Source organism: Chelmon rostratus, chromosome 16 (assembly GCF_017976325.1).
Source record: "Chelmon rostratus isolate fCheRos1 chromosome 16, fCheRos1.pri, whole genome shotgun sequence".
Taxonomy (NCBI): Eukaryota; Metazoa; Chordata; class Actinopteri; order Chaetodontiformes; family Chaetodontidae; genus Chelmon; species Chelmon rostratus.
This window is the reverse complement of record NC_055673.1, coordinates 18,500,878-18,519,149: the sequence shown is the minus strand read 5'-3', so window position 1 is coordinate 18,519,149 and position 18,272 is coordinate 18,500,878. Positions and strand designations below refer to the sequence as shown.

The following is an 18,272-nucleotide window of genomic DNA, read 5'->3' as shown; positions in this document are numbered from 1 at the left end:
ACGTGTAAACTCATACACACATATGTAAACACGTAACTCCTTGTGATTGGTCTGTCTCTACTGCAGATTAAACATGTTGGGCCCTAACACATTTGCTTTGTCTGACAGGTGTTTACTTTTGAGGGCCAGTTCCTGCTGAAGTTTGGGGAAAAGGGTACCAAGAACGGGCAGTTTAACTATCCGTGGGATGTGGCTGTCAACTCTGAGGGTAAGATCCTGGTCTCAGACACCAGGAACCACCGGGTACAGCTCTTTGCCCCTGACGGTTCTTTCCTCAACAAGTACGGCTTTGAAGGGGCCCTTTGGAAACACTTTGACTCTCCCAGAGGAGTGGCCTTTAACCACGAAGACCACCTGGTGGTGACCGACTTCAACAACCACCGGCTCCTGGTCATCCGGCCAGACTGCCAGTCAGCTCGCTTTCTGGGCTCTGAGGGCACCGGGAACGGGCAGTTTCTACGCCCGCAGGGCGTTGCTGTGGACCAGGAGAACCGCATCATCGTGGCAGACTCCCGCAACCACCGGGTCCAAGTGTTCGAGCCCAATGGAAACTTCTTATGCAAATTTGGCACACAGGGAAGTGGCTTTGGACAGATGGATCGCCCCTCCGGTGTGGCTGTGACGCCTGACGGAGTCATTGTGGTCGTTGACTTTGGAAATAATCGCATTCTCAAGTTCTAAAAAATGTTTATTTTTACATTCTCTCCCTCCGTTAGTCCTTTTGCATTTTTTTTTGATGAAGGAAATGGAGTAGAGAGAATGAATCAACAGACACAACAGGAGGAGAGCTCAGAGAGGATTGAGAGCATGTTGAAATGAAGGGAAATTAAAACTGTATTTTTATTTTTCATTTGCATTGATATTCTCCCAATCAGAAATCTGTGGTATGTATGACAAAGGGGACCTCTACAAATTGATAATCAGTAGAAAAAGAGCCATATTTCCCTCCCTCAGTCTCAGCTCTGAATTCTCTCTGGAAGCTCTCCTTAATTATCCATCTCAGGGAATTTCTCACTTTTCTTGAAATCTTGTACCCTCTGCTCCATACCTACCTCATTTAGCTCTTTATGAATGTACTCATACTCACTGAGCAGGGGTTTTAGTCCGTGAAGTTTTACAAAGAAGAAAAGTCTACCTCTATACTTTGTTATTTAATAGAGACAAAAAGAATAGACTGTTCAGTTAATATTTGCACAGGATTAATGGAATTCTTGCTGTGCATTTTGAAATATGAGTTAAAGTGAACCTCCTGAATGTTGTTGCTGAGACAATACTCAGACCGCTGTAGAGGCTGCATGATTTATTCTCGTTAGTGGGTTTCGCTTTAAGAGGAAACTAGGGTACAGTAGTGTCCTTTTCATGTTGTTAGGCTACTTAGTTTTTTTGCTTATGCATCGACGCTTATCTCTCTGTGGCTTTGTGAAGTTTGTAGTGTCATGATAGCCTGAAAAGAGTGCACCAAGCGATGCCAAACATGATAGAATCAAACTTAGCCCAGATCACAATAGGACTAATTAAAATGACCAGTACTTTTCGAGCTCTCCCTCTAGATTTACGAGCTAATGCTGATTTGATGAATTCATTGACAAGTATAATGACAAGTATAATATAGAGTTGAGGAAATGATCTCAAAAATATCCCTGATATGAGCCCCAAAATAAGCCCTGTTTGATTATCCATATCCCCCCCACCCACACCCCCACCCCAATCATGCCACGTAAGTCTGGATGAAGTAATGTCTCTGATAAAATAAGACAACCTGTGTCGTTACTATCCAGTTAGTTGCATGAACAACTCGATTAGAATGCAAGGAGAGCTGCGTCTCCTTCAAAAGGGAGGACCCACCAAAGGATTTTGGAGATGGATTTTCCAAGATCAAGATCGATTGGTGATGTTAATGTAGATTTAATCATATAATTAAATGACACCTTTTTGGAGAGGCATGCTGTGTAACAAAAGCCTCACAAGTAGACCCCTTATTCGGCTGTCCAGAGGACATTAATGACATCAAATGAAAGACCTACCATTACAATCCTTTGGATTTAAATTGTGGTTGAAAGCCACTCCCATGGCTCCTTGGGCCTAGGATTTAGTCCAGTCCAATGAGAGGGCGTGATCAGAAAGCCCTGCCCTATTTATTGATCCTTGGAGTTGAGGAGACCTCTCCAGATTGAGCACGAGTAGACCGATTCCTCTAATGATGGAGGTCTATAGACCAGCTACTGGAGTCAACCAAAGTTAGAATTTCTGCACAATGGCCAACTTTAGATTTGGCAATGAAAGAAACTAAAACTCCCCTTTACAACATTATCTTAAATAATTTTGCTGGGAAGACTAAAGTTGATAAAACTCATGGAGTTGAGTTCATAGCACTGTCCATGTTAGGCTTAGAAGAATGAGGTGTGCTTGGGGCACAGTTTATTGTGCTTGAGTACTTCACATCCTGCTAACACCAAGACCCTTGTTGTGTGAGACAGGTTTTGAAAGAAAATCATTTTCGTCTGTCTGCGGAGATGTTTGTGTAGACAACAGAAGATACCTGCACCAAAGAGACCCCCTTTCTCGCCCTCGCATTTATTGCCTCAGACCATCAAATGATGCCCCAGTTTTATCATTATTAGATGGCCCATAGTTTCAAAGTAGCATCTCAGATTAGCCTTTGTATCCCACTCTAATTACCATTGAAACTAACTGACACTAACCCTTAGTGATGAAAGCATTGTGTGGTTTTAATACCCCTTGTCCAGTTTCTTCGTTTCCTTGTTCAATCTGTGTCCCACTGGAAGCACTAGACAATTAAGGTTCAGTTAGCCACTTCCTTAGCCTAGCAAAGAGTCTTGGGACCTATGAAAAGATTCTCCGACTGACTCTGACCTCTCAGGAGGAGGCCTGTCTGCACATCTGTCATATCTCAGACATCCTGGACCTCAACGGTCATTTTACCTCTTTTTTTAAGTACCTCAACTTCTGAATACCTCAAATATGTCACTCATTGCTACTGTGCATTTAAACATCCAAATACCTCAACTTGTTACTCATTCTGAATAACTCATTTTTACTCTATTATTTAAGCATACCTCATCAGATATTTATGCATTACAAATATACCTCATAAATCTTGTGTTACAGTACAGTACACGTCCCAATAGCTCTAGGACCAAAGATCATGGTACTGTTTTGAGTTGAAATGAAATTTGCATTGTGGTCATCGCTCCATCTTCCAACCCTCTACTGTAAATTGCCTGGTAGTTTATGCCTTTTATCATCAAGAAACCAAATATTTCAGATGAAAGCATTGTGCCAAAATGATCTGTGAGAGTTCTGTGCCAAACAGGGTTGGCATTCGGACCACGCTGTTGTAGACGACAAATGTCACTGGACCATTACATCATAGATGCAAATGTTAAATCAGAGCACCTGAGAATAAATCCTCGCTCTCTGACTGGATGCACTTAAGAGGGCTGGGCCCCATTTATCTTTACCTCATGATGATGATGATGATGATGACGACGATGATGATGATGAACATGCAGATTCCACTTGTACATTGTTACTGTGCGCAAGGGGTGAGGGAAAGAGGACCTGGCCTCTTAAAGAGTTAGGAAGATCTTTACAAATTCGCTTTTAAATGCACAAGAATTACCTCTAATTTCAGCACAATTTACCAATATTTCAGTGTGTATTTAAGGATGCTTGATGTTGGTTGTGGACAACCTGAGGCAAGTCTAAACTCAACCATTCTGAATGTGTTCAGACAAACACATCAGAGGATTACGCCCAGCGGGTGACAACAGGCTTTTAAGTGGGCCTATTAGCACATTGATGGCAAGCCAGTCTGACTCCACACACCCTGCTGCTTTGAACCCAATACCTGGTTTCACCAATAAGATTGCTTTTTTGCTTTTCAGTATTACTCTGTGAAATGTTCATTCATGTTGCATCCACTTTCAAGATTGCAGAATCCTATCTTTAAGATCCTTAGGTCTTCACTCTTAAAGAGGTTAAGTGTATTTTAAACCTTTATTTGTTTTTCATTTTGTTGCATGCTTTAAAAAGTCCTTGTATAATAATGGCGTCTGTCAGATAGGTGTTGCAAAACTCAGATGGGGGCTGAATATTGGGATGGTTTTTACCAAAATATATACCCAAAGATGTGTATGTGTGTTAGGATTGCGTTGGATGGAATTAACCTTTGACCTTTGCGATTGTATTTCCTGTTCTCACGAGGCTCTGCAGAGCACAACCTGTTCAGCCTGCCATACCTTGATTCCTGAAAAAAAAAATAGAGGCAGAGTTTTCACATGAATGCAGGAGGCTGGTGCTTTTCTGTAGCTCGCTATAATATGCATAATATGAGTGGACATTATCGTCCTTTCACGCTCAAGCCCTGTAATGTCAGGAAGTTGTAAAACCTCCTGCTGACTGTAGATTAACCTTACCAACGATGATGAATCCATTTTGTGTTTGACCTAGTGATGGGAACTCTCTATCACTGTCATGTGAGGAGCAGCTAGGTTTCTCCAGCACAAACTAGCAATCGGCTCCCTTCCTTGGCTTTTTAAGATTCCAGGAAGTGTGGTGATGGTTGCCGAGCAAGGGATTGGTTGACTGCACTCCTGCTCGGCTTTTTTTTTTTTTTTTTTTTCCCCACATCCTCTTTTTGGCGGTGGGGCCGCCACCGTTTTATTTCTGGCCTCTCATGGCTTTAAGAGAGAAAAAGCAAAGCTGCACCAGGTGACGTGTGCAAGGTCGTAGACCTCCCTTTAATGATTGTATACTCTAAAGAAAGACAGAAAAAAAAAGGTTGGAAAATTTAGAAAGGAAAAAAACAAACTCAGGTAGTTCTCGGCAGCCCTGCCCTGCAGGTGTCTCATTGAAACGTGTCCCGTAGTGATGATGTAGTGACTTTTTTCCCCTGTTATGACCTCTCAGTACTAGTCTGATTCTTTTGTGTGTCCAGTTACATATTATAAAACAAATTATTTTTAAATCTGAAACATTAAGGCTTTTGATTAGTTTCCCCTGATTAATCTCTTTTTTGTTTTGTTTTTTGGCCAATTTTTCTTTTCTTTCACAAAAAAAAGTACAAATACTTCTTACCACTTGACGCTCATTGGCCCTTTTAGAATGTATTTTGTGAAGAAAGGGGTTAAATGGGATCTTGTTGATGCTCACTCGCTACAACCAGCTGCTGGTGCCATTACATAAGAGACCACAGAAAGTAGTCCCTTTAGTGCTAAATGTTCCACACCGGCAATACTTTCGAGTATTGTAGAATCATGTGGTTGAAGTGGAACACGCAGCACCGATCGATTATAAACCAGCTTCAACATCAGATGGGGTGGGGAGGGTATTTGCCAGCTCATCTTGTCCAAACTCTTGTTTCCATTGCGTTCTGTTCTCCCAGCAGCCGGTTGTGTGTGGAGTGTGTATTGTGTTTGTGCGCTGCATCCATGTTGTCTGAGCAGAAATCCACTGAATGTATCCTAACAGTCCAAGAGGCAGGGTGAGCCAGCGTGGCCGGCTGAGTTTAGATGGGTGTTGCTGGCACTTCCTCAGCCAGGCCGCTGTGTGTGTGTGTGTGTTTATCAGTCAAACCTGTGTGTGTGTGTGCGTGTGTGCGTGTGCTTGCCAGCACACTTTCCCTCCCTCTTAACACACACTCACACATGGTGCTGAGTTTAAGTGCAGATGTCGGGTCTTCAGTCTAAATAAGGCAGAGGAGACTATAATATATTGGCCACCTGCTGCTCTCTCTGTACTCTGTGGACTTTAAACATTTCCTATGCAGTTTTTTTGTTTGCTTTTTTTGTTTACACTTAAATAAAGTTGCATTTCTTTGACTTCAAAACCTGTGACTCTGTCTTTGGTCTTAAACTGCCAAAATACTCAGATCTGTGTATTATCATTGCCGTTTCACTCAGATGAGTCCAGACAGGACAGGAAAAGTAATACATAAATAAATATATGGAGAGAGAGTTTATATACACACACACAATGTAGCCATAAACGACACTCATTTAAGGCTTATGGAGTCATGTCAGTGTAGTTATAACGGTCACATTATCTATGTGTGGAGCACTTTTTTTTTCTTTTACTACTCCTGCTCAAAACGGAAGAAACACCTTCTATTACTTCATAGTAAACCTGGCACTGGTTTGGATAATCTGATCACTACTACTACTACTACTGGTATTAAACTAATACCACCTGTGCTGTGGAAATAATTCACTTAAAGTTGGCCGAGCTTGGACAGAATGGAGTCTTTGTTAATTTTACCGCTAACACCAGTGCTTTTCCTACCATGACAAGTCGAATGGCTCAGCTTTTTAACCTCATGTCAGCGTGGAATGTGTCATAATATATGTTGTACTGCGGAGTCTGCCTTGCTCGCTACCTCGGACACTGATTTCCTACATTTCCCATTCTACAACCCTCAAAGTTTTAGTATAGACTTGACCCGATTCAGCTCAAGTGTAATCCCGGTTCGAGCACCATGTCGACATGTACACACAAATTATTTGCAGTGGTACAGAAGAGATACATCTGTTAACATAAAGGTGTTTGGGCTGATAACTTATCTCTAAATAGCTCAACAACAAGAACAATAGACTACAAAACATACAATAATGGTACAAAAGTAATGGTAAAACACAAATTAGTCACCCCTAATCATTGATGATGATGACATTATCCAAATAGACATACTTCACAACATTTTGACCGGAAAAGCACAGGTATAACAAATGAACCTGAAATTGATCTGTTCCATCACATTGTACCATAGCAGTGAGCCAGTCTAATGTAACTTTTGCTGCTAAATGGAATGCAGCCTTTGATAATTAATGCACACATTTTCCCACTGTGACACATCAAAATACAAAATGCGTGCCAGTGCAAAGGTCCTGTCTTCACTGAGCCACTCAGTGAGTTGGAGTTGGGTTAATATTGACAAGGAGCCCCGGGACATGTGTCCCACAGAGGGACAGTGACGTGCATCAGACTCAGTTGTAGTTCCTTACCTCCACAACATGATGTCAGCAGCGCTACGTTTCAGATTCACCCTGAACGCAACACTGTGGGCTGATGATGCTACAGTAGATTTGCGGTACAATATATGAACAAATGATCTTAATCGTGCCAAGAGGAGGGCGGGACAAGAACGTTAGCTGTGTGAAATGTGCCGAGGAGCATCTGTATGATGGAGACCTCTTGCTTGAAGTGTGTCTTTCCAGCACCCAGGTGGAGAAAATGAGGCTGTGTGGACAGAGGTGAGGTATGAGCTGCGCGTTTGCAAGATTACAATGACAAGACACGACACGGCGTCACTGATCAAACACAACAGCAGTGCTGGCGGGACCTCAGACGCCTCGTGAGCGCTGAGCTGGGACAGCGGGAGCAGAGGAGCACCTGTGTGCGCGAGCCCCCCCTCCCAGGCAGATGGCTGGGAGGTCCTCTGCTGGCGCGTGCTCGCACGGATGCCGTCTACTGTACGTGTATGAGTGGCTGTACGCGGCTCTCAGAGGAGCCAATTAGCTGTAGCAGACTGCGAAGGTGTCACAGAGCACAGAGATCCAGATTGTTTCGCTTTGGCGGCGGCGCACGCGCTCGGCTGCTCTGCCAGAATCAGCCGAGAGCATCCGTCACCTTTAGTGGCCACAGAGCCCGACGACATGTTCGTAATTTTATTGCACTTTACTTGTTCCACTGAGCACTGACATCAACAGACCCAGAATCTGCGGAGCGCCCGAGTGTTCAACATTTAACAAATAGAAAAAAACACATTATGAAATACTCATGAGTAAACTGTGAACCAATAAACTGAAACTCAAAACATAACTATGAACACTGACAATCATTTTATCATTCTTATTAATTATTTAACATGACAAAATAACCCTTGAATTTCATTATAGATAGGTAGGTATAGGCATAGATAGCATGACCAGCCTTGTTAAAGCAGCAATAACTGATTTGTTTGTTTGTTTTGTTTGTTTTTGGCCACTTGGGGCAGCAGAAACAACATTGAGAATGTATAAACATACAGTGTGATCACCTTTTAAAACCTTTTTCATGCCAAATTTGTTGCTTATTTACACATGTTACAGGGTGACACTACCATATGTTTGGAGTCATGTCTCTGTCCACCTGGAAAGCGTAAGTCTGAAATTCACTCTCTTTTGTCTCTGTTTTGGCCTCCACACACTCCTGAGGGAGATACCTGGCCCTTTGGGAAATGCTCCAGTACGATGACTGGCTTGACTGCAGTTTGGTGCAGAGCCTTTATTGTGCAGCAGGATTTTAGAGCTTTTTTTGCTCTGCAGCCAGAAACAACACCATGAACAGTGAAGTTGTGGCAATGACAATGAGCTGAAGCTCCATAAAGCTGAGGGGAGCTGCAGCGTCAATGATAACTCTGTACATTTCCTATATTAGGGGTGCTCCCTTTCACCCTCACTGTTTTCATTTTGCCGTTTGATAGATAGACACTTAAGAGACTGAGTCTTCTGGTTAATTATTTATGTTGGTTTTGCGCTTATTGTAGCTAACGGGCTAAATTTGGTAGCACTGGATGAGCTCACTTAAGACGGGCAGTGACATGAAATAAAGGTGTCTTTATGAAATAAAAAAAATTCTAGAATTGAATAAATATGAAGTCAGATAAAAGTGACAATTGAGTTTTGATAGTTTCTCAAATTATTTCTCCAATTATTTGTTCATTTATAAATGTTTTAAATATTTTTTTGTGTAATTATTTTCTTCATAATTATTGTATTTAATCCAATAACTCTTTGGGAATATTTTTCCCTCATAAAAAAAGTGGTTTTGAGTCGAGGCGTCATCAGTTCTGAGACACTGTATGTTTTCTGACCCACAGACAACTTCCTCCACGTACGTTTGAGCAGGTCAGAGTGTACGACACAGGACCTCGACGTTTGTCTCAGTGTTAACTGAGATAGCGAGGCGTGGGAGGATTTGACCGAGCCCTCTCTTGCGGAGCAGAGCGGGCCGCTGACGTGGTCTTGACGCTGGGGTGATGCAGGGCGTGACGTGGTCGAGACTCCAGAGGAACGCGATTCCCCCCGAGGTGCCTTGATATCCAATTCAGCAGCGGTCCTGAGGAGAGTCATCCCTCAGGAGGGAGAAAAAGATGTGTGGCAGCAGCAGAGGTGGAGAAACACAAAGAGATGTAGACATTGATTCTGTCTTCTGTTTCACTCTCTTCAAAGACTTTTCAAGCATATTGACTCCAGCTCACACCCAAGAGACGTCTGCACTGTGGCTCATCATGGAGAAAACCCTGCACATGAGATAATGAGGCTTTCCACCCCGAAAAATAACAAGATACACAGAGTGAGAAACATGAAGAACAGCTTCTTTGTTAATGGTTGCCGTGGATTTGAGAAAAACAATCGGCAGTGTTGCTGTTTCACTTCACATAACATGCTCTGCTCTTCTCACATCAGCTGGAGCTCTGTGTCACACTGTCCCCGGATTCCTCTCCATGTCCTCGTGCATGTATTGTCATGTAATGTGTGCAGTGTCTGTGTTTCTGTCGCCTCTGTCATGCCTGTTGTCGCACCGTGCACCGAGCCGAGGACAGACGCACAGATGCATTCAGCGCTGCTAAATATGAGGTGTTAAAATCATCCTTATGTCTTGCAGTGACTGTTGTTTAATCTCTGTTGCTGCTGCTGGACAGAGCTGCTGCAAGCCAAGAAACGACGTCATCTACTGTGCATTTACCAGCCCATCCACTTCAACCGCTCCACCCGCTGTTGTGCTCCTCCTTTGTACCAGAGGTATGGAACACCCATTTTTAAGTCAGTCGATTAGTCTGCACATTTTTTTGCACCAGCGACAATGATACTCAGTGACAACGGCAACTGACTGAACTCAGAAGATGATGCCCACTTTTCTGCCCAGGCAGATCGAGATGACATGCTGAGTGATACTTTGGTCCAATTTCTCCCGAGAGACAGGAGCTCTGCGCGGCAGTTTTTTGGTGAATCCCCTCAAAGAAGACGGGACAGATGAGTTGGATGGCACTGTGTTGACGTAGCAGCTGTGGGTCATGTGGTTACGTCTGATTCTCGCATTACCTGGTATCTGATTAATTTCTTCCTCAGACGAATTGGATCATGACATCTTTATCTTCCTCCCCTCCTGCCTGTGAGTCATGGCAACCCCACTATAGCAGCGTCGTCGGGCAGAATGTGATTGAATGTGAATAAAGTGGGGGGGGGCGGGCATAGACCAATAGGATTATAGACTCAGCGCGGCCTTGTAACCTCATGTTTTGTCTGGGCTGACCACTACTCTCCCTCGTCATCATGCATCAGGGAAGCTTATTAGACACACACACCTGACCATTCCATTACAGCAGCCAGTGGACTGATAACCATACAAAGCGACAGATGGAAGATGGAGCCATATAAGAGCTCATTGACCTCTGCTCTGTTCTGGGCGCTGTGCTCACTGGCGCAAATTACCCGTCCATCCTCCCCAGCAAAATGAAACGGACTGTGGATCACCGCATCTCCTGCACAGATATAGCAGATAGAGACCGCTCCTGTCCTGAAATTTCGGCCCTTTCATGCGTGCGTATGCACGGCAAAGAGGAAAACAACCACAGGAAGTGATGGCGAGAGAATATGATGCTCAACAGTGAATTCTAAGCAAAGTGAAGACATGTGTCTTTGGGGATTTTGTTGCTCTGTTGTATCCTCTCTAGGAACTTTTATTTTGAAGTGAATCAAAATCTAATGTAATCTAATAATAATCTAATAATATATGACAAACAAATTATAATCCATGGAGTCTATAGAGTGGAGAAAATCCACTCTAAAGTGTGTGACATTGTCCCAGGGTAGGTTTATAAGATAGATGCTGCATTCAGGCTTGTGAGATGTGTCTCCATCATGCTTCGGGGTTCAGACCATTCAAATAGTAGAAAATGCCAGACTTTTACGCTGGTTTAAATGTTCGAAGAAAAGAAATGCCAAAACCAATATGTTACGATTACAAACATGTTGAATTTAGTATATCTTTATATAGAGAACCAATAAAAAAAACAATGCTCAGAGTTTGAACACTTCCTGCTCAGTGGATGGAGCCTGTCTAGACATAGAGGCAGCTCCCTGGAAGCCTACATATGCTACATATACCTGGTAAGCTTTTATAAAATAAACACACAACAAAAAAACCCCCCAAAAAACAAGCAATAATCGTTCTTTCGCCAAGTGCTTCAGCAACATTTTGCAGAATGGTTGCTAAGCAACACACAGATGCAGCTACACACAGACTGTGGGGAACATGCCTAAAGACTGGGATGATTATCAACATTTATCTGGATATGTCATTACTTGTGCAGTTGTTGAAGTTGGGCTCAGTTATGTTAGCATTCGTCTTTGCTGGTACAGGTGTTTTTGACCCTGGACAGGTGTGTTTTCTTTGCTCCAGCCTCTTCTCTCATCCAGTCAACCATAGCGGTTCACCTTTCTCGTTTTCCACTGTGGCTCAAGTCTGAGGGACAGCCTGGTTTAGTTTCATTTTTGGCGATTGTTTTAATATTAATAGCCAGATCTTTCTGGACGGATGGACCACATAGTCTGTTTAATGGCCCTGTTTTCATTTCTTGACTTTTCCAGTTCTTCTCTATTTCTTGTAATAATTTCACCGCGTCCCCTTTATTTTTATCTTCCTCCTCAATCCTGTCCTTCTCTTCTCCACCACTCATCCCCTCTTAGCCCACCCGGTAAATCAACATCCAAAACAACAGTGTGTTTGGCACAGTAATACTGATTTAATACAGTCACAGGTGCGTGTTTATAGAGTATTTTACGCTGGTTTTGAACGTAGCCCCATCAAAATCATGGACTGGTGCTATCTGCTTTATAATTGGATGCAAAATTTTAATTACTAACTGTCATGCAATTAAATACTTTTTCTCAGTAACTGCAATGGATTACATTTATTCTGTTATTTAATTACGTAACAACATTACATGTGACTAGTTACTCCCCAACACTGCGTGACATACAGTAGCTTATGTGCCTGAATTGTGGCTACAGTACAACAGCATGCAGGACAGCGCTGCACTGAAAGATAGACTTGTTTAGTGTGTAGGTTCACAAAAGAACAATAAATTATGGCAGGAAAAGAGAAAGAAATCATAGTTTGGGTTAAAATAGCAACTTTCAAGTCTCATAAAACAACAGTTTTGCTTACTGGTACTTGCGTCCTTAACTTTTGTTATGTAACATACTTATTTTAGCCAAAGCCATTATCTTTTCTTCAACCAAGTAATTTTTGTACGTAAACTGTTAGGAAGCCTCCTTCCTCCTCCCTGTCCCTTTGTGTTGTGGCACCACAGCTGCAGCCAATCCACACTCATCATCCACAGGATAAAAACCTGGATCACCAGTCTTCGTCAGATTGTTGCACTCACTAGTCTGGTTACACGTCTCCGCCACTTTGCTCTGCTAGTGTTTTGCTCTGTGCTCTCGAGGGACTAAGTCTGCTCGCCTCATGTCTCAGACCAAGTCAGCCCTGCTCCAGTCCACCACTTGAAGAACCTGCTGTCTCGCCTCACCTGCCTGCCCGCTCCTTTCTGGATCTACATCTCCCAGCGATCATTATCCATCTTCTGTGACAATAAATCCTTTAACTTTTCAAATCTTCAGCGTCTGTGTCCTCAGCCCGTAACATAAACCTAGCCAAGTGTTTTTGCTGCTGATACCCAACCAAACTGTACGTGCTTTACGCCATGTTACAGTTATCAGTGATTCACAGACTCTGCATGACATCATCTCTTCATCTTCAACTGGGCTAATGAGTCTCAAACGGGGCTAATGAGTCTTCATTAATTTGTAGACGTGTGTGATTTAATGTCTCTTCTCGCATGTCAGCGTCAAACAATGAGGAATTAGCGTTAGCAAGGTAACTTTGTGCTAGCTCGCCAGCTGAAATCCTCCAGCTACTGCCACGAGGGTTAATACAGAGAAGCAGAACGTGTAGTTTTGTGAAGATTACGACATTTTGTGCTGCAAGATAAGAGGGAAAAAAAGATGGAAAAAAGTCATCTGGCCCCATTTAATTACCTCAGCAGCCTGTTCCTGAAAAATATCTTTTCATTTCATGAATAAATATTTTCCTATTGATTTATTGTTTTTTGGCATTTGTTTTGCTTGAAGAAAAGCTCTCAGTCTCTCCAGAGAGTTGTTTAATTTTACCGTGTCAGTGTTTTTCATAGTTATCCAGCCAATTTGTCTTCCCCTAACTCCTCTTGTTTGTTACATCAACCCCCGACAAGTCAGTCAAGCATAAATAGGTGTTCTGCTGTCAATATGATAATCTTATTATTTATTCATTCAGCATTTCTTGTTGTCTCGCTCGCTGTTTCTCACAAGCGTGTCACAAATGGAAGCAGCCAGGGGGCCATTTACCATGTTGCCACAGTGCGAAAAGGTCAGCGCACACACACACACACACACACACACACACACACACAAACATAGGTCATGAACATGAACACAGATCAAACACTAACAGCAAAATGTACATCACCCACGGCCGTCTCTTCCCACAACACTTCTATTTTTCTGCCTTCTGCTTTTTCTCCCACTCATTCATAGAATTTTCTGTTTGAACATCAGGATTTCTTCCTCTCTGACGACAGAAGAAGACCCGGCGGCGAAGAGCATCAAAGTTTGTTTCGTGATGGGATGCAAATGCTTTCTTTTTATTCAGACACTCAGATTAACTTTAGAGAAACACACACTGGGTATTTGGAAGCGTTTTAGTCACCTTACACTCGTCATCAGTGTGTTGATGAATCCAGTCTTCCAAGCAAAGGGTTTAGGAGATTATTGTTGTTTATGAATGTAGTTTGTTAGTTTGTTCAAAATATATAGCTGATACAGATGTATTTTTTGAGTATTGCAGGTGAGCATCTATTGCATATCACAGATGTTGACCTCGCACTGGCATCAGAGGGAAATCCAGAGGTTCATCCTCTGAGAACCATGAATTTGTACACAATGCCTAAAATATTTGTCCCAAACCATGTGGTGGAAGAACAAAAATGTCAGGGGCTCACCAAAACCACAGAGTTTCACCAGCAAATTCACAGAAAGAATCGTGGCAATACATCCAATAGTTGATAGTAGCTGAATTATTTTCAATCTGAACTAAAGTGGTGGATTCACTGGCGCTGCCATCGTGGGATACAAAGTGAACCGTGAATAGTGAGATATTACTTTTTTCAGTAGCACTGTCTAATAAGTCATGATTTATAAAGGCTAAATAATCAATTTATTAGCTATATTAACAACTTTTGAGTTGGTTGAAGTTGAAATCTCTTTGCTTGGTATTAATCTTCCTCCAGAATGACACTTCCTTTGTCTATTTCTGAACCATGTCTAAACTTAAAAAGGCTTGATCAAGAGCATCTTATTAGAATGAGAAAGTGGCCCCAGCTTTTCTTCCTCTGGAGAAAGTGGGAATTGATCCATCACGGATGCTGGAGTGCTGGCACGGCAGCATTGTTAATGATCTACAGGGGACACGCGGGCGAGTTCCAAGTCTCATTCGCGGCACGCTGAGCTCAATGATGTGTGCACAACATTTAAAAGTCATCTGATAGCAGGATAAGAGGCTGGGGTGGCGTCGCTGCTTCTGCTGCGATAATGATTTAGTCGATACCAATTGAGCACAGCAAACACAGCGCTATTGGCATAACAGATCACTGATCGATTCAGCGGCACACCACCAGTCACTAATTCAAATCAAATGACGGTAGGATCGTTAGGTCTTAGGTGCTGTGTCCCCTGTTATAGATGCACTTGTTTGGTTTATGTAATGGGATAAAGCTGAATAAAAATTGATTTAGTTAAATTCTATGACAATTTCAGGAAAAGGAAAGCTGTCTTGAGCAACAAAAGCTCTGTTAGTGTCTGTTTGCTAACACGTTTGCCACTTTATCTTACTATGGTGATGATATCTCAGTGTTTACAACGTGATGCCTTGTTCCCAGGTGACCCAAAAAAAAAAAATCAATTAATCCAGGTGGAAAGAGAACAGCCTTCCTGTGGTTTGAACATCCGAGAATCTCACAGCCTCATTTGTCACGTCTTGTTTAACACTCTGTCAGTCTTGTACAGTAAAGAAACAAGCACAGCCGACCTGTTCTCACCTGTTCCCACCTGTTCTCGCTCCCAACCTGTCAAGTGACGTAGCATAAACAGCAGGGAAAGACCACCTATGGAGGAGGTTGGGGTGGTTGGATGGGTCAAGCACAGGACTTTCACCCAGGAGGCTGAGTTTCCTGTAACTTGTGGAACCAAACATCTATTCATCAGGTGAAGTAATGGACCTAATATAACGTTTGGAACTAATATACGGAACTAATATAGTAATTTTAAGCCATACCATGACCTTTTCAGTCAGGGGTGCTCGGTGCCTTAAAGCATAATGCCGAGGGATTCAAACCAAGCGTCCCTATGCAACAAGTGTCGCGTATGGATGCAAGTGAGAATCACTGCGTAGACACATTTCGAAAATTGAGACATAAACCTTTAAGCTGTGAGAATTTCTGCAGACTTGCGAGGCCAACATCTGTCAGCTGAGGCCACAATATCTGTGACGCCTCTCGGCCCATCAAATATTGAAGCAACGCGCATTAAAAATGCACGAGGTTAACAATGCTGCGATATTTCTCTGATCCTTATCCTCCTGATCATCATCAGCACCCAAATAGTTCCCCAGTACAGTCACACTCCTTCTATTACAGCTTATGTCTCCAGGAAAAGTCTGTCTTACTGATGGAGTAATAGAAAACAACAGGGTTTATAGCTTGTAAACCGTGTTTTCTTCATTACAGTGAGGGCAGTATTGGAGGTACACTTCCACAGTTCCTCATGCTCGTCTGCATCTTTAAAGCAGTTGACACTGTGACCATCTCTCTGTGATTACAGCTCAGGCTGCACCTATAATTATTATGCATATTTAAACATTACACTTCATTACATGTGGTCATATTCACCTCCAGCATTTCTTCATTAAACGTGCCTACAGTCCGATACAGTTAAACACCATCAGTTCCACCTTTACTCTCATGCTCTGTGTAGCAGCTGATGAGAATGTGCATTTGAAGTGCAAATCTATTCTCATTCCGCTCATCTCAAACATCTTCCCATGTCTCTGTCGCTGTCTTTTCCTCTCCACTGTCCTCCTCCTGTATTCCCTTTTCTCCCTCTCTCTCCCTTTGTAACCAAAGTTGTGAATATAAACTCTAATGAAGACCAGAGAGACTTCATGAACGCACGTCGCCATAAAGGTCCGCAGGCATACATAAATGAAGACAGAGTGACAGGGAAAAACTTTCAGCTAAGAATAAACTTCATTATCATGATGATCCCTCGACTTTAGAAGCCTTTATCAGTGCCAGAGATGCTTTTGATGTCGGAAAAGAACAGGGGAAAGGATCCACATTTCCACTGCAGGACCCCACAACGCGACCGCAGCCATCACCTTCCACTACACAAGACCGCTCTATCAGGCCGATCCCCCCGCAGCGGCAGAAACACGAGCATATGCTGCCGTGATTTGTCTCAGGGCCGCTTTATTTTGACATGTGGCGATGGTGGATGCATCCATCAAGCTGAGCAGGACAGGCACTGCGAGATAAGAAGCTTTACTGCTGCCCTCGCTGTCAGCAATGAGGAGAAGCGATGTGACGCTGCCGGGGGAACTGCAGCATTTTGAAATAACCTATGATGGAAGGGGATGTGTGTTACTTACATAAATGAACGCACACTGTTAAATCTCTCTGCAGCTCTCTCTCAGGGGGCTCGCTTCAGCAGCAGAAACACTAATGATCGACTGCACTACAGTAACATCACCAGCATGGAAATGCTCCTGGGTAAATGTTAAGAACTGACAGTGTTCGCACTTGTGTTTAATGGAAAGCAATTATTTAATGATCTTGTCACAGTACCAGATTTTTAAATTTTCAATATAATACTAGCAGAAAGAAAGAAATCCTTACTGTGTAGGCCCACACATTCTTCATGATGTTATTATTGCACTTAGTGTTATTTCTTTTCTTCTCTCATCTTGTTTGACTTGGTAACACAGTCTGGTAGTCTGCTTGTGCCTCTGCCCCCAGTTATTTGGCAGGCTTGTTGCTGGACAGGATTGCGTTAACAGCCACAGGTTGAGGACCAGTTGATTTGTGTGCAGCCTTGGGGTGAAAATCTGATTGTAGATCTGTTTTATTTTATTTATTTATTTATTTTATAGCTTCAGTACTTCTAGCAGGAGTGAATGTATAATTAACGAAGATTGTATTGTTTTAAACATGAGGTATTGAGTCAAAGTATGGATACCTCATTTACCCATGACAAAGTCAAAGAATGTGTCTGTTACCTAAGTGAAGTACTTCTGGCTTATACTGGATTTGTAAAGGACTACTTCTTTTTGGAAGTTTGGTTTACTATAGGATGAAGTGTGGAATTGCAATCAACCATCAAATATAGTTACAAGTATTAACATTTTTTAATGTAATTTTATTGTATTGGCTGTTTTTCTTCCTTCATGAAATATGATGCTGCAGCATTTGATTGCACTACCGGCTTCCAAGTGGATAAAATGGCTAACTTTGGAAAGTTACTGGCAAAAGTAATTAAACTTTGATTTACTCCCCAACACTCATTAACACTTACACAGACAAATGCAGAAAATTGCAGTGAAACACACACGTTGGGTGTTCTGGCTCAGTGAATTAGGCGTATAGAAACAAACTCCCTTGCAGTGCTTATCTAAACACATGTCCTGCATTATTAATTGCAGTGTTTGCCATGCTGAAAACCAGTCATAGCATTTTATTCCCCTGAGAATATCTGGACTTGGATTCAGCATCGCCTCCCGGGGAGTGATAAACCTGCAGAGTCACAGCAGTTCTTTGATCCTTCGTCGTAGCGGTCGAGCCCTCTGACAAACAGCAGAGGTGAAGAAAAAAGAACGAAACCGGAGGGCAGGATGGATGGACGGGTGCTGTGGCAGACAGAGATATGCTATCATCCCCCCTTTCTAATTAACAGCCTCTTTGACAGACGTCCGTGCAGATTGAGTTTGGTCTTAAGTGCTCAGTTTAGCGCTCGATCAGGACTGCTGAACGTTACAGCACAAGGCTCCCTCTCAAATAACAAGCAATCTGTCTAGAGTGGCATTTTGCCCCAAATAACAGAAAACATTTGAGACATTTTCTC

The 18,272-nt window shown here is 42.6% G+C and overlaps 1 protein-coding gene across 1 annotated transcript in view; it reads left to right on the top strand.

Annotated features, from left to right (window-relative positions):
* trim71 (tripartite motif containing 71, E3 ubiquitin protein ligase) overlaps positions 1-4,619 on the top strand; it is a 29,633-nt gene extending 25,014 nt beyond the window's left edge. The window contains exon 7 of the mRNA XM_041955324.1: positions 109-4,619. Within this exon, the coding sequence (XP_041811258.1) occupies positions 109-681 (573 nt within the window). The 3' untranslated portion in view covers positions 682-4,619. The remainder of the gene's footprint in view (positions 1-108) is intronic.
* The last annotated feature ends 13,653 nt before the right edge of the window (positions 4,620-18,272 follow it).